General features: G+C 40.4%; 1 protein-coding gene across 2 annotated transcripts; it reads right to left on the minus strand.

Moving 5' to 3' along the window:
• Positions 1-243: 243 nt before the first annotated feature.
• On the minus strand, positions 244-21,076 carry zmp:0000001114 (suppressor of tumorigenicity 14 protein homolog). 2 transcript variants are annotated; one of them, XM_046044179.1, is made up of 19 exons: positions 20,688-21,076; positions 14,146-14,288; positions 13,348-13,505; positions 12,096-12,166; positions 11,602-11,774; positions 10,893-10,928; positions 10,248-10,476; positions 8,757-8,896; positions 8,480-8,583; positions 7,959-8,068; positions 7,496-7,626; positions 6,893-6,997; positions 5,774-5,881; positions 5,305-5,418; positions 4,662-4,781; positions 4,040-4,220; positions 2,835-3,103; positions 2,149-2,285; positions 244-2,007 (listed from the first exon to the last, which is right to left on the minus strand). In XM_046044179.1, exons 1-19 carry the CDS (start codon positions 20,696-20,698, stop codon positions 1,846-1,848), a joined length of 2,502 nt encoding a protein of 833 aa, XP_045900135.1. In that variant the 5' UTR covers positions 20,699-21,076; the 3' UTR covers positions 244-1,845. The 2 variants fall into 2 exon arrangements, with proteins under 2 accessions (XP_045900135.1, XP_045900134.1); XM_046044178.1 differs by having other exon boundaries at positions 14,146-14,293.
• Positions 21,077-21,474: the final 398 nt, after the last annotated feature.

The following is a 21,474-nucleotide window of genomic DNA, read 5'->3' on the forward strand; positions in this document are numbered from 1 at the left end:
CCATCTCATAGGGTAATAGAATAGAGCTGTGACAAAGGTAGGTATTATTTGACAATATGAGTTTGTCTTGTCACCTTCGTTCCCCAGGTAGGCATGCTGCTCACGACGGGGAGGAGAGGTACACGCTCATTACAGTTCTACTGTGAGAAGGGACAAGATCTCATAAGACATGCATTTATTATGCAGAACATAATACAAAACGAGACCTCGTCAAACACAAATGATACTGGTAATGCAATTAGGTAGTGAGAAATCAGATAAAAGATGTTTATTATCATGACTGTCATATAAAAACACAAACAAAGAAAGGTTATAATGTATGTATATAATCCAAATCACAGTGTCAGTTTGCAATGTTCATGAAAATATTTGCCTCTCCCTACTTTGTGAAAAATACACTTTGCACTTGTTGCATTGTTTAACTGTAATTTTTTAAAAAAAGGTCAGTTGAGCAATATACTCAAATATTTCTTCTTAAATTTTTTTCCCCACATATAAATCTATATAAATCTTTTGGTTTGCTTATCCAGGATACAATATTTCCAAGGATAAGTCAGAGATGAGGGAAACAGAGTTAGAGAAACCATTCAGTCAAATCTTCAAATTCATCAAATCTTAAAAGTTGATTGAGTTGGTCATGACCAAAGAGAGGAAACTCTCATAGGGATAAGATATCATTGCATTACTCCGGAAACCGGTGAAAACCCCTATTGGTTTGCTTTAGCTCTCAGATGTGTGTGACTGAAGACCCCAATCACCCTGAGCTTAACTAGAGACCTGTGCAAAAGCCAAGAGGATCTAATCATCATCCTCTGCCCCCCCTTTTTTAATATCATATTTTGGCAAGTCATTCACAGAGCAGACAAGGCCAGCATCTGTAAATATGTAATAAAAACACTGATGTAGGACTGATGTCCAAAGCAAGATTTTAGATTGATTAATGCATTTTATACCTCCCAGGCAGTTTCTGGTTTTAATTCTAGTATGATGTAAAAATTTCCCTGCATGGATTTGAGCAACATGTTTAATATTGTTAAGTTCTTGTTCTTTGTTGTAACTTCTGTTATCACCACATGGTAATGCAGATGTCTCTACAAGATTATGTTTAGACTTTACTGATAAAACCTGAGACAAATGGATGCTTGGCAGATAAAAGAAAAAAATCTTTCATCAATCTAAAAGCCAAAGCTATGCTTTGGAAAACTGTCAGCAGTATGTGTATCTGCTGTGTTTGGTCCTTTAAGATACTTGATAAATAAACCCCCAGATTTATAGCCATCTACAGCACGATCCCACTGGCAAAGTGCAACACTGACTGACCCCAGAGGATGAAGACATCTTACCTGCATACACATTACTAAGGCTTGAAAGCACGATTACTTTTTCCAGGGAGGGACACTGTACTTTAACACTTGAAAAACTGTAAAATGTTCATATTCTTCCTATAAAAAGGTTATATTGGACAAGTATTGGGAAAATGATTCTCAGAATATGCATTTCATTATTTTTACTCTGTGTATATTCACCAATGCAACATGACAATATTGATGGGGGTAAAAGAGACTGTGCTGATCTACACATTTAAAAACTATACAAAACATGAGATGGTGTGGTTTAAGTGTGCGTGTATGTGTGGGATGAGTGGGAAAAGAGTCCAAATTAAGTCCTTTAAGTCATTCATGTGAGTAGCTGGGTCCATGCAGCAGTATCCTCAGTTTGCTGGCTAAATGAATACATCTTGACGAGACTTGTCCTGAATCATATTCAAATGTTCAGTCTCCCATTATTTTTAGCACACTAGCGTTGTTCCCTGCTCCGCATCCCTCCCTGTGCCTCACAACACCATCAAATCCCTGTCTCCTTCTTGATCCAGTCTCTCAACTTGGTGACACGCGTGTAGACACCGGGCTTGTTCCGGCGAGCGCACCCCTCACCCCAGCTCACGATGCCGGCCTGGAACCACTTGCCACTCTCTTCGAAACACACCAGGGGGCCTCCAGAGTCTCCCTGGTACGGACATTCAGGGGAGAACAGTTATTAGATTTGGTTTGGATGTGAGAGCACGATAATTACTAAAGTGTGAAAACCTATCTATATCAGCCCTTCGTCCTTTTATCCTTTTCTGGAGGACATGTTACACTGTCTCACCTGGCATGCGTCAACTCCTCCAGCCAAGAATCCACTGCAGAGCATCCTGGATGTGACTTGGCCCTCCGTGACTATGTTGCACACCGTGTCGTTGATGATTTTCACTGATGCCTTCTGCAACAGCTGTGCCTTTTGACCTGAAAAAGCAGGACAAGGGGGTCAGCGCTCTGCCACATGACTTCAGTGTTCGTCACAAACATCAGAAGGTGTTAATGGGCGGGATTAGCGTTAGCTAATGAAGGTTTAAGAGGTGTCCCAAGAGAGCCAACGTCTGTCTTGATATATGAATATAGAAGGCGGCTTAATGGAATAAAGCAGATTAGAAAAAGATAAGAGAAAACTGGAGGGAGAATTGAGTGGAAGAGAAGTATGTCATGATGGGAGAGATAAAGAAATGGGAGGGACATTAAAGGAAAGGAAGAAGACAGGATGAAATGAGAAAGATGAAGGAAAGAAGAAAGAAGCAGGCAGGGAAAGAAGATGAAGGACAGAGATGAATAGCTAACTGTGAGAAGGATGGGGGAGGAACGGGATGTCTTAATTTTGATGTGGGATGGATTTGCAATTGTAGGAATAACATAATTGAGGAATAACAGCATAAATATTCAAAAGAAGTATGCTAACCAGTTAAAGTGAAAAACAAGAAACTACAGTTCTACCCATAATCACCCATTCCTGCATAATACCTCCTTCTCGGAGCAAGCCCCAGCCTGTGACCCAGCAGGACATGCCTGCAGGGAAGACGTGGGAGGAAACGGGTAGGCAGATGGGTTGGATGGTGTTGGTGAACTGCAGTGGCTCACTGAGCTCCAGCAGTGCAACGTCATAGTCAAAGGTCATCTGGCTGTAATCAGGATGGGTGATGATCCTCTTCAGTGAGCGGAGCTGTGTGCCATCCAGCTTGTACTGGTCCTGCATGCCACTGTAGGTTTGCCAGTTGGATGGAATCAGGTTCCTGTGGTAGAATGTATAGCATCATGGGCAGCAATTATGTTTCTGTACACGCATGAAACAGGTTGAAATAATATGAACATGTGTGCACTGTAATCCAACACCATGCCCCTGAAACATTACGCTACTGTAAGGTTATAGTTTTTGTTAAGACTGCTTGAGCTCAGCAAATTGATAAGAGCAGCTTTCAACATCAAGTAATTCAAACACCACCACAAACTACATCCTCTCTAACAGTCTCTACAAAAACAACATGAACATTATTAGCTATAAAAGTAGTTTTTGACATAACATTATTGTATTACATTCAACTTTCATGATATAGTTGCCACCCTTGTACAAAAACATGGTCAATTACATTAAGACATATGATGATATGACTATAAAGAAAGCAGTGACTTGAATGAGTAACCTGGAAAATGCTTACAAATTAAATAACAGAATTGCATATAGCAAGTATTAACACCATCTGTGAAAATGAACACATTCCGTGCTCAGTAACAACAGAGGTGGCTGTGGCTGAACAGCATGGTTAGTGCTCCACCTACAGGGCACTCTGATGAATTCAACTGTGAAATGTAAATTTATCCCCCCACTCCCCCAAGGTTTTTCTGAATTAACTGCATCACCAGGGGCTAATTTTCAGACTTTGCAATTTGTATATACAATTTGTATATAAATAGTCCTCTGTTGTGCACAGTTCCACATTTTTTCCAGCAGAATATCTGTGAGAATATTGCTCATTATGCAATATTCTCACAGATATTCTGATAAAATATCTGATATATATATCTGATAAAATGATAAAAATAGTGTGATGAATAATAAAATATAAGGAAAATAATAACAGTTTATACATCAAAACATATGAAAGGGACTGTGTTACAGATTATATACAGTATAGTCCTGCCCTGCTATGGATATTTAAGCTTTGACTCACGCATCGTCATAGGTGCGAAAGCAGTGGGAAGCCGAAAGGAGCCACGTCTCAGATATGATTGAGGCGCCACAAACATGCCCATTGGTCATGAAGTGAAGGCTGACCTGCCAGGGCCACTCCCCCACCTCAGCGTTTTGCCCTCCTACGATGCGGTTCAGCTTATAGGGCCTGGTGCCACAATCTGACATTTAACAGAGAATATAATGAGAGAGGAGGGGTGATGGTCAGTGCAATACTAGTTGAGGCTGGCATGAATGATCAGAGGGAAAAATCTGAATTAGTTGACTTGAAGCCATCACGATGCTGGCCTTGGTTGTGAATGACTCTTAGGAACTCTAATGAGACACACTGGCATATTGGCTGATCCAACAAATCAAAAAATAAATAAAAAAGATAAACACAGACACGCCCTCAGGCTTAAATGGAGTAAAAAACAAATACTTCAGAGATGACAAGAGCTGCTTTCAAAGAAGAATTAAATAAATAAAGCAGTCAAAGCCTGGGGCTCTTTTCTAACAGACAGCCTATACGCACAGCTCAAAGACATTAGATCCACTTTAAGCAGTTTTAAAATTTTGAAAAAAGGTGGATTTTGTAAGGCCTGAAAGAAAAACGTTCTTACTGCAGCTGTCCTCGTCTGACTTGTCAGAGCAGTCGTCGATGCGGTCACATTCGGCATTCAGCTTGTTGACACATTCATTGTTCTTACACTTGAAGCTGAAGTCAGAGCAGACACTCCGAGCTACAGTGGGGTGGAGACAGGTCCCAAAATCAAAACACATAGCGTATTTCAATCAAAGTGTTAGAGCGCCGCTAAGTTTTACCAGTCAAATACTATGCAATCAGCGAAGCTTAAAAGTGAGGCTTGAATGCACAATGCATAGTGATTGAGGAGCAGATTGCATTGATTGTGGGTATTGATTGAGGTTGAGGTCTAATATCCCTCTTTATTCATAGAAATGAAAATCAAAAGGAAAAGCAAGAGTGCGTGTGAGTGTTTTTCTGTGTGACCGAGTAAGTGAGTGAAAGGGAAATTGATAAGCGTGAATTAGAGTAGGAGGAAATGAGAAAGTGCTAAAAGAAAGTGAACAGTGAAAAATACTTATACTTATGCAGTGCAGCATCTTTGTAAAACCCAAAACTTTACTGAGTTATGGATAAAAGGTTACTGCTTAATTGCTTGTGTTATATGCTTATAAATTACTCTGGTAAGGATTTTTTGAAATGCGTGACTGGCTGGGAGGAGAATAAGTGCTGCCACTTACAGTCTTTACATTTGGCCTCGTCGCTTCCGTCTTCACAGTCCTGCTTACTGTCACACACAACCTCCTGAGGCAGACAAACCCCGTTACCACAGCGGAACTCATTCGCCTCACAACCTGGAGGAAATTAAACATGGTGATGAGGAAGTTATAATAAAATCAAGAGAAATGCTTGAATAAGGAGAAGACAAGCCGTTTCAGGACATTAGTGGTGCAGCCACGGTGGACATTAGCACCAGTCTCCATTTGTCTTGCGTGTATTACACATGATTAAGCGTCTGGACGGATGCTGAGCAAATTGGGCAAGGCTTCAAACAAACTCCATTACTGATAAAATAATGACTGCACGCAGCCCAGGAGTCGGTGACCGGAGCATTAGCAGTGATGTGCATTTAATGTTGGCACAATTAGCATAGCATTAGATAAGGTTTGTGTTCCCTAAAACGCACTTTAAAGAGACGGTAATACTTACCGCATTGGCTCTCATCGCTCAAGTCTCCGCAGTCGTTGACGTGATCACACACAAAAAGTTTTGGTTTGCACAGGCCATTCAAACAAGCAAACTGGTCGGCCTCACAATCTGAGGCAAAAAAAATGCAATCTATTAAACAATGCAACTGAGAAAGTTGATTTGAAAAGGGGACATGATGTCACCAGTAGAAGACAACAGAAATGTTGTGGCTGGAGCCTTAAATAACTTGTTAGTTTTTGAGAATTATGCTTATTTGCTTTCTTGCCAAGGTTTTGGGACGCCTGCGTTCACATGCACATGAAGGTTAATGACATCCCATTCTTAATCCATAATGTTTAAAATGGAATTGGCCCACCCTTTGCAGCTGTAACAGCTTCAACTCTTCTGGGAAGGCTGTCCACAAGTTTTAGTAGTGTGATCATGGGAATTTTTGACCATTCTTCTAGAAGCGCATTTGTGTTGGACGAGAAGGCCTGGCTCACAGTCTCCGCTCTAATTTATCCCAAAGGTGTTCAATTGGGTTGAGGTCAGTGACACATTGGGAGTTGTACCCGGCTCTCCCACACCAAAGGCAAGCATCTTATCCACTGCACCATCACCACCCATAATCTCCCCTTCACCAAAATTTACACTTGGCACTATGCTAGCTATTGACTCTGCAGAAAGTTGGCGACTTCTGTGCATTGTGCGCCGAGTTTCTGTTGTCCCCTATCGCTTCCGCTTTGTTTTATGGGTGGTGATGGTGCAGTGGAATATTCAGTAGTGAGGAAATTTCATGAATGGACTTATTGCACGGATGGCAACCTATCACGGTACCACGCTTGATATCCCTGAGCTCCTGAGAGCAACCCATTCTTTCACACATATTTGTAGAAGCACTATGCATGCCTAGGTGATTGATTTTTAAGCACCTGGGCCATTGAAGTGATTGGAACATCTGAATTCAATGATTCTGAGGGGTGTCCTAAAACTTTTGGCAATTTAGCGTATGCAGGATAATTATGAAGCTACAGCCAGTGGCCAGTTAGCTTAGCAGAAAGAAAAGCAGAGGGTGAGAAATGAGGAGGGGAAGAAAGACAAAAAAAAAAAAGGTGCAGATGGGTCAATGGAGAAACTTACGGCACTGCTTCTCGTCGCTCATATCACCGCAGTCGTTCCAGCCATCACACTTCAGTTCTTTCGCAATACAGAAGCCAGATGTGCAGGCGAACTTGTTGGGGCAAGCTGCTCACAAAACAAGAAAAAAAAAGAGGAAGGGAGAAGAGAAAATAAGACAGAAAGACAATGGTGACAAATTGAGCAAGAGGGAGTGACAAGTTTATGTTTGCAATATCTATCATGCTGCCAATGCTTGTCCCTGTTGATCAGAGCAATTATAAATCCATTTTGGTCAAACTGGGAGACAACATAAAGAGCAGATGGTATTGAAAGTGGAATGCTCCTGACTGACACTGGCAAATAAAATGGACCCAATAAACAAGCTCTCTGGTGATTTGTCTAGCTCTTGACTTTCACCGCCGCAATTTCTAACCCTCCATCACTAAACAGCTCTGTTTGACTGTCAATCAGCTACGGTCTTGTAGCCTCTCAGTCTACACAGTTCCTGCCCCAGTGTCTTGCTCTATAATGGCAGGCTATGAGTGTCACTGTCACATCCCAACATTTCATCCGTCTCGCCAAGTGTCATGTAAATGTGGGTGCAAGACAAGGCTTTTAACTCACGGTCTCCAGGATCATAGGAGCTGTACTCTGCACTGAACCCTTTGTCAGTGTAGGACTTATCGGAGTGGAACTTCACATTTAGCACGTTGTCCTTACTGGTCAGAGCCAAAGAGGACATTTCTCCGCAATACCTGTGCCACAAGGCCAATGTTAAAGAGAATTCAGGTTTATGACAACTTAGGTTTTATTTTTTGTACTTCTAGTGGTTATAATGACAATGTGCTCACTAAAGTAACTGTCAAGATTAGGGAAAAGGGCAACCCCGCTACAACAATGTCCAACAGGGCAAGAAACATGCAGTCAGACAAGTTGTAAACAAATCAACAATTAAGTTAGATTATATTTGGAGGCAAATACAGCAAGTTCAGCGGGTCAAAGTTGAACCATGAAGTCAGCTTGTTAAATGTGGCGGATGTTAACGACAGATGGTCCAAGGTATCATTTAAATTAGTTAAAGTCTTACTTGGTGTCCATAACCTCCACGTAGTCTTTGTGACACACACGGGTGTCCACCCCAGGCTCTTTCATGCGGAACATGGTGAACTTCAACCGCACATGCTTCCCAGCAGGGACCTACAGCACAGAGGAAGAGGCAATAGACTTATAACTTTGTTTACCATGCACATTACTCCTTCACCTACACACAGAGACATGCATCGGTCTGCCCCAATGTAAATGTGAGCAGACAAGCTGTAACACACCCAAACGGGCCTTGGGTGCACACGTGCATGTGTATGTACACACAAGCATTCTACATACACACCAGGAAGCAAAACCAACACACAAAACACTGCAGCTCAGCTAGAGCTGCGGCAGCAACAGCAGTCTGACAGATGAAGATAGAGGAGGTACTGAACAGCTTGGCTTCTACAGAGCTGCCTCAGCATTCCTCTGATGGCAGGCTGAGGACAGAGGAGGAGGAGGAGGTGGGTGAAAGGGTTTCAGGTAGAGGAGGGGGCCAGGGAGAAGAGCAGTGTTGCAAACCTGAATGGTCCACACGCAGTCCACCGAAGGAGGATAGAAGCTGGGGTAAAGTGGGGAGGTGAAGACTCCTTCGCTTTTAGAGAGGACACCACCACAGGTTTGCCCTGAAAAGAGCATGTCATATAATCACATTCGTGTATAAGACATTATCATTTGTAATGGGTTTAACTATAAAGAGAACTTAAATTTTAGATGTAGATATTGTACTGAATGCAGCTGGAAAATGGATGTTGTGCCATTTCCAGCTGCATTCCAGTGCCACGAATGTCTTAAATACCTTTAGAAATAGGGATGGCGCTATAATTAGCCTCAAAGCCAGGCCTCAGAACTTCACTGTCAGTAATCATGTTAATCAACATGATGTTGCCAGATGACACCACCTCCAGAGGGTTGGAGGGAGGCCTCTGACCACACTTCCTGTGAGAGAAGGATGAACTGTCAAGCAAGATGGTGCACAAATCAGGTACAGCTATAGAATCAGAAAAGTGTGTTTGGAACAAATAAGCAAGCGTAAGCTGAACGTCTGATACATTTACTGAATGGTGTTTTGCATTTCTTGGGGATGTGCAACACTTGGGGAACTAAAATCAAGCTGTAATTATTTTTAGTCAGAAGCACTAAAACATCAATTCAGCAAACAAGTTTAAAATGCTTCAAGAAAAAATTTTTTGAAAAGAAATCAATAGATAAGCAGAGAGAGGTAGAGAAAGAGATAAATAAGGAGAGATGTGCCAGCACTAGAGAGAAATTGCTTAGGCAGAGTTTCAAAAGTTAAACATTAGGTACATTAGCAAAAAGTTTCATCATTGCTAGCGGCTGAGCACTGAAGGTGTGAATGACGCTGCAAGAGCAGTAATACATCTACCTCCAGTAGAATAATGTCATTATAGAGTATTATATTATGGCTCTCATAAACCTCATGTCACCTTGGATAAAGCTGATCGCTCAATAGCTTTATAAAAATTGTATGCATCACTTGGTAACGCATATTTGTTTGGCAATGGTTTCCGAGTCTTAAAGTGCCTGCAGCAACAACTGATGTAGCATTCAGGAGCCTGTAGTTTCAGGACCCCCCCCTCCCCCCAGTAGACAAAGTGCAATTACACACAGTGGTGTAGCAGGATTCGTGTTGGCACCCATCACAGATTTGAAAGGAGAGGTCTTTTTGAGCCACCTCAATCTCACTAGGTCTCAGAAGTTAACAATAAAATGGGACATGCAGCGCTAAAGGCTTCAGCCCCCCCCCCAAAAAAAAGAAAAGAAAGAAAGTTACAATCACAAATTCGGTGAAAGGAATGAACCGGAACATGTTTCCCACACACATCAAAACAGCTTATACTCCTAAATCCCTCAGCAGCATTTTAGTCAAATACAAAGTGATTCCTAATGGTTGTCCTCTGGGAATCATGAAAAACGATATTTCCCTTCTCTCTGATCGTCAAGGATAAATAAATGAGACAAATCATTGTTGAGCCCTATCACACAAACCCTGCTAACCAATGTTTAGGACAAAATGAAAATGTGATTTGTGCGCATATTTTATGTAATTTAGGAGCAAAAATGTGTAAACTTTCTGGTTTTCTTTTGAATAAAAATCCTCTCGGGATGAAGCATTAGTGCAAGGACTCCTGCCCGGTACACTGCAAGTAAATAATACAATGATACAATCTGTTCATTAAGATTTCACTTTAAAGAGCACCGGTATGACCTTGTACCATGCACAACATGCTACCAAAACCCTGTGGACATTCACAGCCCTATGACTTACTGTGTGATGGCCCGAGTTTCATCTGTACTCAAAGAGTCATAGATGAAGACATAGTCTTTATTGCAGTTATCCTCGATGTGGAAAAAAGGGAAACTGACAGAAATGGCATAGTTTTCTGAAGCTCGCATTTGCCACTGGCACCGAGACTTGGCGGGGTAGCGATCGGGGTATCCTGGTGACAAAAACGTCTTCACCGTTTCATCAGCCTCCAGACGGTAGAAACAATCACCTAGGAGTAACAACCGTGTATATATTATACAGTGAGCAGCATAGACATGTGTAACTTGTCAACAGTAGTTAATAGCTTGTAAATCAAAATGTGATCATGTTTTGAATCTTCATTGGCGAATTTTAACTGCTTTGACCGTTTCCTTCAAAATATATCGATAGTAAAGATTGTATCTTCTCTGTTTTCTCTTGGAATGGATTTTTAATCATCATCAAAACAATTATTGCAAATACAAGTCCATCTGTCCTTAAGTGACTTGCTCTGGCCTGATACAGCGTTCTCAATCTCTGACTAGAGCAGCATATGTACAGTACACGCCGGGCCAGCCATTCCTTACAGACTGGCAGGAGGGTGAGCATCTAGCCAGCTGGAAAATTACAACTGCGCGTGATTGAAATGGGACATGCTGTACTCACTGGTTTTGGGGTTCCTGGCCATGCGAAAATCTGTGGCTGGAGAGAAAGGGAGAGAGAGAGGCAGAGTAACAGGAGGAGGTAAGGATGGGTCACTAACATTGGGAGGCTGATAGAATTTGATGCATGAGCCTAAAATATTTGGGTTGCACATTTTCTGTTCCATTTCCCTGCAGTTAAGGGAACTGGTGATGACGTGTAGCCATTTCTGCATCTCTGTTTTAACTATCTGGGACAGCAACATCAAATCATACCCACAGAAATAATTTTAAAGGGAACCAAAACCACTGAGTCACAAGGCTGGAACTTGGCTGGTGGACAGATGTGGACAAATGCAACGTGAATGCTGAGAAGACAGAAGGAAGAAAAATGTCTGTCTCAAGCCAGGCCAGGCCCAGCTAATATCATTAGATGATCCAAACAGCATAAAATGTGCAATCTCAAATGCAGCACAACCAGAGAGGCCTGGCTTATCGGTTATCATCTTATCAGAACAACTCAGAGCAAGCTCCTATAATACAAGTAGAAAGCATACAGAATACCAATGCTGATAGGAGATGACAGTGACCTTATTCAGATCTGTATTCACGATGCTTTATCTTCGCAGATTGTTAAATGTCATAATATGGAGCCAGCTGTAGCAAACACCAAGTTGTCCCCATCTTTTGACCCCTTGGTGTGACCCCTCCTAACCTGCCCCTGTGGTACCTACCTGAGGCAGTGACTTCAGTGATCTTGATAATCTTGGGGCTCGTCAGGCTGCGCTGCTCCCTAATGCCTTTCTCCAGAGTCTCCAAAACACGCAACTCTGAGAACTTCGGCACAATCTCCAAGTCTTCGACTGGAATGTCAAACTGGGACCAGTAGTAGGCTTTCACACCCGCACTGGTGTGAGCAGAAATGAGAGAGAAATGGATGGAAGGACAGGATTACTGTAAATCATAAAAATCTAGCAGTAGCTGCATGCTCTGTCCACATGCTGTGTGATTACTGTATAAATCACACAACGTCACACTCCGCTACAGTGCAATGTTACACACATAACTGGGCGTGATTACAGGTCAATAGACCACATCGAACCTCAAATCTTGAACAAAACATTTCCTTCATACAAGATTTAGTGTGAAGTTTCTTTTTTACATTCAGTTTTCACAATCTGTTCAGCAGTAACATAGAAATTTGAGGAGCTCAAGATCTCAACGGTACCTGAATGCAGTGACCACAGACGTAGTGTAGTATTTTGCGAGCAAAGAGTCTTTCTTGTAGCTTTCCTCCAGCTGTGTAGAGAAAATTAATTTTTACTGAGGAGAACATGTACAAGGTCTCTGCTTGTCTGCCTAAAGACAAAGTGCAAATTAGCATGTTAACATAAAAACCGCCTCCCATGAAAAGCACATCACCACGGGATTCCAAATTAACTGTCTTGCCATCAGCTGCAGTGAGCTGCGGACTGCAGACAAGGCTGTAGTCATGCTGTGGTCCTAAATGCAGGTCATTGCCATATTTTACGCATGTACAGTGTTATTTAACTTCAATCAAAGTGCTTGTTGTGAAAAGTTAACATAAAAAAAAGAAATATTTGTTTTTATAAATATTTATTTGTTTAGCGATAAAAGCTAAAAATGACATGGAGGGAGAAGAGAAGGATTGTTGAAAGGACTTAGCGGTTAAATATCACAAAATAATATCAAGACCGGTTTCAAAATGTACATTTCTAAAGTGTAGGTTTGCACCATCAAATATGAACCCACTGCCATTTTACTAAACCCATCTAGAAGATAAAATGGTGGAGATAAAATATAGTTAGATGATTTTCAAGGAGTCCACAGTCAGGTGGAGCCAGAGTGGTGGAGTAAAGTTGCAGGACAACTGGTTAAACATAATGCCTCCATCTCTGAGGTGCTTTAGCCCAGCATTGTTTACTTTGAGCCATACTCTGCAAGTTGTACCTGACATGTAAACAACAATAACCTAGATCTGAAACTATTCCAGTCCTAAGCTGTCCTTTATGTTGTATGCAAGGGCAAAGCTAGTACATCATAAACCTTACCTCCCAAAATCATCAAGACATCTAATATTCCAGTCGGCCACTTCCACTAATACACACTTTAGACAATCACTTTTCTAGCTTTACACAGAGAGTGTACGCTTTATGGAGTTTGAGGTTTTTTTTTAGCTTTCAGCATGCTTCTAAGTGCTGCTACAAACATCTCCGCTGCCTCCAATAACAGGAGATGCTATTGAGGGAATTTCTAAGGGAATGTACAGCGTTTTAGTCAACCCACGCAAATGTGCCTTCAGCAGTTTATGTGCATTAGGAGGGACATTTACATAATGCCAAATAACATCCACAACTAATCCTGAGTGTAATACTCTTCTCAAAATAGTTAACAATAAACAATGTAGATGATAGAAATGGAACAAAAATAGAAAGGTAATCTTTCGCATTCAAACTCACAAGTGCCTCCAGGTTGACTGCCAAATCCGTGAATGCCGGGCTGTTCGAATCCTCCAGATTCTTGTCGTATGGTACATCAACCATCCTCAAATGCCCACTGAAGACCTTTGTCGATGGACTGAGCTGCATACTGCTGGTTGCTGAATTGGCACCATTTACTTGGAGGAGAGAGGCAGATGAGAGTTGAGTGTTTGAGCAACAAAATGCTTTAGGATAGCTGCTTTGATGAAAGAGGAGTCTTGGGGGTTTAAAACAGGCCTTGAAGCGCTATTTTAAAGTTGTACAGTGTGATCTCATACTGAAAAGACAGTTTGGCTCTCAGAGCAATTAAAACAGCCAGTTGAATCAAGAGGCTGTTTATCAAGACTTCAGAGGCCTTTTTCATCAGATGTACTGTGCATGAAACTGACAAGGAAGCTGTGACATTTTTCTCCTTTGCATTATTAAAAAGAAGAAGAAGTTGGAGTTGTCAAATAGGCTATCACTAATGGGAAATTACAAAGTCCAAACAAGCGACTCTTATATCAAAGAGCTGTGCCTTAGCATCAAGTGGAAATTATCCACTTTACAGTTTTTGATATTATGCCCAACTTGGCAGTAACTGATGTCAGAAATGTGAAATACTCACAATTTCTTATTTTATTCTATCAAGAATAACCATGATTTACGTACAAAATGTCCAGAGAATGCCCTACACCTCATAATTCTCTTCATCTTTAAATTCACCCACACCTATGTAAGCATAGTAGCAGTACCCACCTTTGATGATAGTAGAAGAAAGCTTTCCACTATACTCACAGACAAACAGCCAAATGAGGATCGCCGCAACAACCACAAGGATCAAAAGCACCACAAGAACCCCGATCAGGATGCCGACCTTCCGCTTTGATGACACCTTCTCTTTGCAGGTAAGGAAGTCAATCCGCTCACTATGGCCATTACTACTCTGATGTAGAGAAAGAGCAAAATGCAGTTAGCAAACATACAGCAACTATGCCATGTTTTGGATGCAGATAATATTTACTTTGAGCAAACACTAACCTCTGCTTTAACCCAAACCTTAAAACAGATCCCTAAATTATCCATTTTGACTGAATAAATTACATTTTCCCCTCATTCCATGCAGATAAATAATGAAGGGTAGTTAGTTGGGAACCTCCAAAAGATTTTCATTGATTATACGCATCCACACGTCACACATAATTAACTTGAAATGGTAGGTGATGTTGTCAGCCACATCCCGTTTATAAGTACGCAAAGTCCTCACTGAGTATTTATGTAGAATTTTGGAATGGTGACATAAATTATATTTTTTATATATAATTGCAGATAGAGAAACACCGTAAACACATTAAACCCATAAAGGTAATGATAAATGCATCACCGTCCCTCATACTGACAATTTGATCAATGTCTAGACTTGTTCAAACTTTAGTAGGGAAACATCTTTGACCTGTTCCAAAAAGTCTGTTGGTACTTGAGGAACAGATTATGACAAACCATGACAAAAAAATGCAATTTGAAATGCCCTAAACTACTTTCCAAGAGTGACATGTTCAAACAGGCCGTGCACAGTGTTTTTGCAAAACTGGCAAAACCTGTTTAGTAAATGTGAGAGAGCTCCCACACACTCCACGTACACGCATTAGGAAACCCGGATAACAAAGAGAGATACCTTGTAGATATTATCGGCATGGTGATTTAGGCTGTGTGTATGTCTGTCAATACTGTATGTGTGTGTGTCTGTTGTTGAGTTCTCTCAAGTGGGCAGACAGAGAGAGAAAGGTTTCAGGACTGTTAGTAATCAACACACAATGAATTCAGTGCCTGTAGCTCATGAGTGAAGAAGCCAGAGTGCCATTAGGGATGGAGAATCACTTTGGTATTAAATCAATTTGTCAGATGTGCTGCCCCTTAAGATGGGGGCTCAATTACATGAGTCTAGATGATAACTCATGGCAATTAAGGCCTATTCTTACTCGGCTCAGGCTTCTATACATGCTTTCTAATTGGAATCTCTAACAGCAATCATGGGCCAGAATGAAGGAAATCATTAGAGATGGGGTCAGCAAGTGCTCCAGGGTCTCAGCCACCCTCATCACAGTCTAATAAAACCATTTATGCTCTTCATCATATCTCATTCTTCTCTCCTAGAAAGAAATACTATCCCATTTTTAACTATGTGTAGCAGTTTTTTTCTTTTTTAAATATCAAGCTCTGTGTGCTATGCCATTAATAAACAGAAAGAAGTGCTGTCTAAAGAAAACAAACACAACAACACTGACTAAAAAAAAGCTGGTTGCAAAGCAGTCTTCAGGTTTGGTATAGTCAAAAGTACGATTCTATACGCAGTTGCTACAGAGCAGCTTAGCAGTCTAACCAGTTTGACAAGGGGGAAGCAAGTTGTGAGGTGTGGCTTAAGGGGACAAAAGCTCAGTTGCTATGTTATTTAAACACTAGCCCTTATTAACAAAAATGCATGTATACCAATCCACATTAGTGAAAGACTTAATTAATTGGTTGACCATTATCTGGCATTTTGAGATGATCAGCATCAGCTGATACCAGGATCACAAGGCTAATAAACAAAAAATGCCTGCGGACACATCTGCAGGCACCCTTGTTAGTGTGGCTGCTGTGGAACAATGTTAGCGCCCCTCCTCAGTCACCATTATCTTTCCTAAATGTTAACACATTTCTTCTATTCTAAAGGCAGCAAATCAAATCAAAATTCTTAACAGGCTGCCATTAAATATAGTTATACTGTAGACAATAATGCAGCTGAATGGTGTCACTTCTGACAGACTGAACCCCGCTCTCTTATACACCTGTCACAAACTACTGCATTTTTTAGAATTTAATTAATTAATACTAATTCCATCTAAAACAACATGTTACTGGCTAAGATAGCCATGTATATTAGACTGTACTCTGCATTGAATAATGGAATTATACGGGACTTTGTTTTGATATCAGCATTATATGGACCATCAGCAGCTGGGGCTGAACAACTGATTGAAATCTTATCATAATCGAAATATGGCCTGCTGCAATTTTCAAATGCCAGGAGGTGCAATACTTGTTAATGGCAAAATGTTAGTCAAAATGCTATCTTAAATGAAATATTGTCGTGCTGCACAGATGTACTGGCCTACACATCATATTCTGCAGACTTAAGAATTTGTTTGGGGAAAAAATAAAAATCACACCATAATTATTTAAATATGTTTTTCAATGAAAATGAGAATAATTATGTAAAAGTTTACATTCCCTTCAATATCGCAAATCATATCACAATTGCAATATCAGTCAAAATACTGCAAATATAGCCCTATCAGCTGCCATGCTCTTTACATATCAGCATTATAGCCATTGGAAAACCCATATATGTCGACTGTTAATCCAGATCTTTTGCCAGTTTATAAGAGATCAGAGATGGAATGTATTGTAATGTACGGCACTTAGCTATACATTTGAGGCACTGGCACTTAACTTGATTACTTCTGTTTACTTGACTGTGTAGCCTACATCTTGACTGTTCACATAATTATAGTTATTTGAGGACTACATTTACTAGTACATGCACAACATACCATGAAATAGAAACAGTATGGTAGTAGTCAGCGCTATAATGTCACCTGAAACATTTTTAACATTTAAAAACTTCTTAAGGCCTATAAGGTTGTATTAGCTTCAGCTGCTACCTATGTTCATGTCTCAGCCAGCCAGTCAGTCGGGTTCTGCCCACGCTGAATGGCAGCAGCAACACAAACATTGGTTCTCTCACCCCTGGGTGTGAACAGCATGTCAGCAATATGCCACTATTTTTCCAAACCACATCTATTTGCGCTGGTGCAGCTCGATATTCTTTCTCTGATAAGCTGACTATACCTGTTTTGAATCAGCTGAGGCAACTCCAGTGCAAACATGCATAAATGTTTAAGAAGACCGACTTCTCTGCTATCTTGTTTTCCATTTAACTGAGTCGTACAATGTATTTGTGGTTCCACAGTGTATTTCTTAGTGCTGCACCTGCTCAAGTAGTTTGTCAACATACTTCAAACAGTGAGCTCTGGAATAGAGCTAGTGCCAGTAGAACTTAACGTAGCCTTGAGTTGCTAGCCTCAAGCAGAAATAAGGAGCAGGTTTCAGAGGTCCGTAAACTCACTTCCTCCACACCTCCCTCATTCATTTTCAAACTTGTCTTCTGCCCCAACCAATGTTGCCTCAAGTGATGTGTCACTTGAGGCAATTTATCAGACTTTTATATTTATGACGCCTTTTGTGGCTCCCTCTGGATCCACTTTTTCCACCACACATGTATTAGTACTACCCAAGACCTGTAAACAGACTGTGAGGTATAAGTTCCCATTTAAAAAGCTCTCATATGCCCTCTCCACATTCACCATTTGTCCTATCCAAACAACCCAGCATGGAGACTGCAGTCAAAATGGGCCAATCAAATACAACAGCCAATCAATGCAATTTAGGCTTCAGTGGGAAAAAAAAAAAACACATACACCTAGCTCTTACTTGACAGCAGCCCTAAACACACAGCAGTAAGTCTCTTATACCATAGCATGAGCATGAGAGTGTGGTGCTACAGCCTCGGCATACTATCAGCTTGCTGCTCAAAGGGGAGTTAGGAGGAAGGCTGAGAGCCAATCGACAAAATCCTCCCTTACTGTGTGAATAAAGACATTGAACTTAGATGCATTTAAATGCATCATTCAGTGGAGCCAATCATGACAGACGTGACATTAACACCACATTCACTTCCTCAGTTTCAACATGGCTGCCCTTGAAATGCAAGAGAGACGCAGTATGGCCTTGCCTGAAGAATTCTTTACGGACTACTCTGCTGAGTCACCACATAGAGAAAAAACTGACTACATTAATCATAGTATTCCCATTTGATCCAATATCTAAGACTGACCTCATTGTTTGTGAGTAATCTAATACTGACAAAGGAAGGGATGTTCATTTACGAATAGTTTCATTAATTTAAAACGAGCATCTCCGCCAGCTTTCAGGATCAAAAAAGGCTGGAGGTGTGGCGTTACATCTTAGGTACTTTGAGTTGATTTTATTCAAATGTACTGTATTTGGTAAGTGGTTTTCACTGTAAATTGAATTTATAAGATAATATATCCATCTATATCCTGTAGAGTATATCTGTCATTGAGTTTTTGAGTTTCTCAGGTTAGGTACAGTCTACCATAGATAAAAATGCAAAAGCAAATAACAGAATCAGGTCAAGCAATAAACTACGGTTCTGTGAAGATGGGAAAGAACATTTGGAAGGGACTTACTGCCCTTATTATGACACTGCAAACTAAACAGACAAATTTCATCTTTTCTGCCTGTATCTCACAGATATATGTGGATGTTAATATTTCAAACCTAATTAATACATGTAAATTAATTTATGTAAAGAAGTTTGCTCAAACATCCACAATATCTACTGGGTGATAATAACAAATAATTTATGCTACAACACTGAGCTGAAGCACAGATACCTACTTCCTCACGTTCACAATGATGGACAATACAGAATATATTTATATGAATGCATTCATGTATAATTTTGCAATCTACAACCACTTTTTATACAAAACACAAGGCTTCACTAGATCATAATTCATGACAAGGTGCAGCTCATCATTTCCTTGGGAAATTTCACACACTTTCCAAAAAGTAAGAACATGCTTGGAAATTCACTTGAATCAAACACATTACAGTGTGGGCAGCCATTCATCTCTAAGCTGGGAGGTATTTATAGATATGGACGCTTAACAAACATGGCAAGCTACTGTTTCTTTTTTCCTTGTCCTTGCTTGTCTCACACTATATTAAAAAAGAAAAACAGTTTATTTTGCCTGAATCCCGTTACCGTTTGCTCACATTCTCAGCAGTACACATGCTGGTACACAGCAGTGTGTATTTCCCCACAGGTTAGGACTGTTTTCATAAAGCTGTCAAAGGAAGGTGGTAGAGAGCTGGTGAACTACAGCAGCACTGACCAAAGCCTTGTAACCATTAATGAATCCCTTTGCAGAGTGAATCTCCCCTTTGCCCGCCTGACAATTTTTTCTGCCCACATCCTCTACTGGTATTTCAATCGTCTGAAACAAGAGGTGAATTATGTAGCGACATGAATTGTATGATTGATATTTACATAATGTATGCGTGCTCCTGGAGAATATGACCTTTAGGTTAGGGAAAATAAGCTTTTGGCAGTTTTTGCATCCTATTATCACTTAACACAAGTCTGCTTATGTTTTACACTACAAAAACCTATGGTTTATTCTAATTTAAAAAGAAGCTGTCTTGGTTGATCTAAAAATCACTATAAATTACTGTGGCAACTTGTTTACAGTGCCTAAAAACAATTACATACCAGTATGCTCATGAAATTTGTTATTCAATCGGTAACAGTTCAACGTGTTTTGCCAAGAAATAAACCTGTGGATGCCCACAACAACTATAGCCAGTAGGAATTAAAATGTTAATGATCTGAATGCATGGGGATCAGAGATCAACCCTTCTTAGTAGAGTAACAAACTAGATCACAGGCTATGAAATGATCACTGGTAAATTATACAAAAAATAGTCCTCACACGCACCCCTTTAAGGATCTTTGTGTGTATATATATATATATGAAGAACTTAAGACTAATTACATTATCTTCAACAGCCAATAGCATGTATTTTGCCTATTTTCTGACTTCACATAACTGCTTTTGTGACTGAAATAAATGACTGTTTTGTAAAGAATGGGACTTGTTAAAGAGATGAAGATCAACTTGACAATGGAGAGCGAGAAATGTCCAACGATTACTTAATTTTTCATTATGTGCATTGTTTTATTTATTTAAATATCTAATGTGGATGTAAATAAACACTCTTTGTATGACAGTACACAGGCCAACACGAAAACACCACAGATACCAAATTTTCAACACCAGTCAGGTGGTCCTAGTTTAATCTTCCATTAAAACAACCGTCAATGAGGGAAAATTTCATCTTAATATCAGTGTTGATCCTAGGATTACAGAGGCCCAGAAGCACACTGGCAAAACCACTGACAAGGGCCATGGCTTCAGTAGGGTAGGGTTTGAAATGTTTAACAGTAGGCCTAATCGTGTAAACATACAAAGAAACAACTCTTTCAAACTTGTGTGTAGTAAAACTGGATGTTCCTTTGAGGGAGAATACGACGCACAGTCACTGATACCAACGATAATTTATGTGTGTGTGTGTGTGTGTGTGTGTGTGTGTGTGTGTGTGTGTGTGTGTGTGTGTGTGTGTGTGTGTGTGTAAAAGTTGTCCAAACTTACGTCGTATTCATATCTGGCGGAATGCATCTTCCAGGAACGCTCCAACTGAAGTCCCTTTGTTAATTTATTCCCATTCCCTATAGTGCTGCAAAACTTTGAATCCTGCTTTTGCAGTGTTGGAAAAGGTAGATGTCGTCGTTAAATTTCAACTCAATCGAAATGCCAGTAGCTCTTCCTGTGCTGTCGTGAGCTACTTCAACTGAAACACCTGAAACTACTTCTTCCTCACACACCTATGCCTAGCCACGCCCACACGGCTGCTTAGTAGCTTTCATTAGGTAAAAAGAAACACCTCGTCAGACTGTCCCAAATTGAAGAGAAGGGAGGGTGCAGGGTAAACGTTACTTCTGACCCAACTACTGTTCGTCTTTTGGGGACTTGCTGCATGTATGAAAAAGGAAGTTGTTTTCTTGTATTTCCGGACCATGTGTTCCTCCTGCTGACCATTTGTGGATGTTTGTGGTAAGAACTGGGGGAAAAAAATGTTTTTCGTATGCACAAATCATGCTCACAAACTCATATTTTTTGTCTGCACTATAATATATAATATGTATAAATTGTAATCTTAAAATTGCATATATGTCTAAAATGTAGACTATAAAGTAATTTTACTGTACTTTATGCAGGCCTACTGTGTATATATAAGGACTTTAAATCACAAAGTAATGAAGTACATTTCCTGATACTTTGGTGTTTCATATTTGCATCAATTGAGCTGTGTTTATTTGTTATTCAGTGCTCTAATAATGAGAGCGGCTTACACAATTTAAAAGTGCATTCATTTACT

The sequence above is a fragment of the Micropterus dolomieu genome, linkage group LG03, assembly GCF_021292245.1.
Source record: "Micropterus dolomieu isolate WLL.071019.BEF.003 ecotype Adirondacks linkage group LG03, ASM2129224v1, whole genome shotgun sequence".
Classification (NCBI taxonomy): Eukaryota; Metazoa; Chordata; class Actinopteri; order Centrarchiformes; family Centrarchidae; genus Micropterus; species Micropterus dolomieu.

Bases quoted from the DNA above. Each gene is read 5' to 3' on its own strand.
- zmp:0000001114 (XM_046044178.1), bottom strand. From the start codon at position 20,714: ATGCATTCCGCCAGATATGAATACGAC. The intron at 10,929-11,601 runs GTAGGTACCACA...CTTTCTCTCCAG, and splicing joins CACTGAAGTCACTGCCTCAG to CCACAGATTTTCGCATGGCC. The intron at 8,069-8,479 runs GTTTGCAACACT...TCTGTGCTGTAG, and splicing joins ACTGCGTGTGGACCATTCAG to GTCCCTGCTGGGAAGCATGT.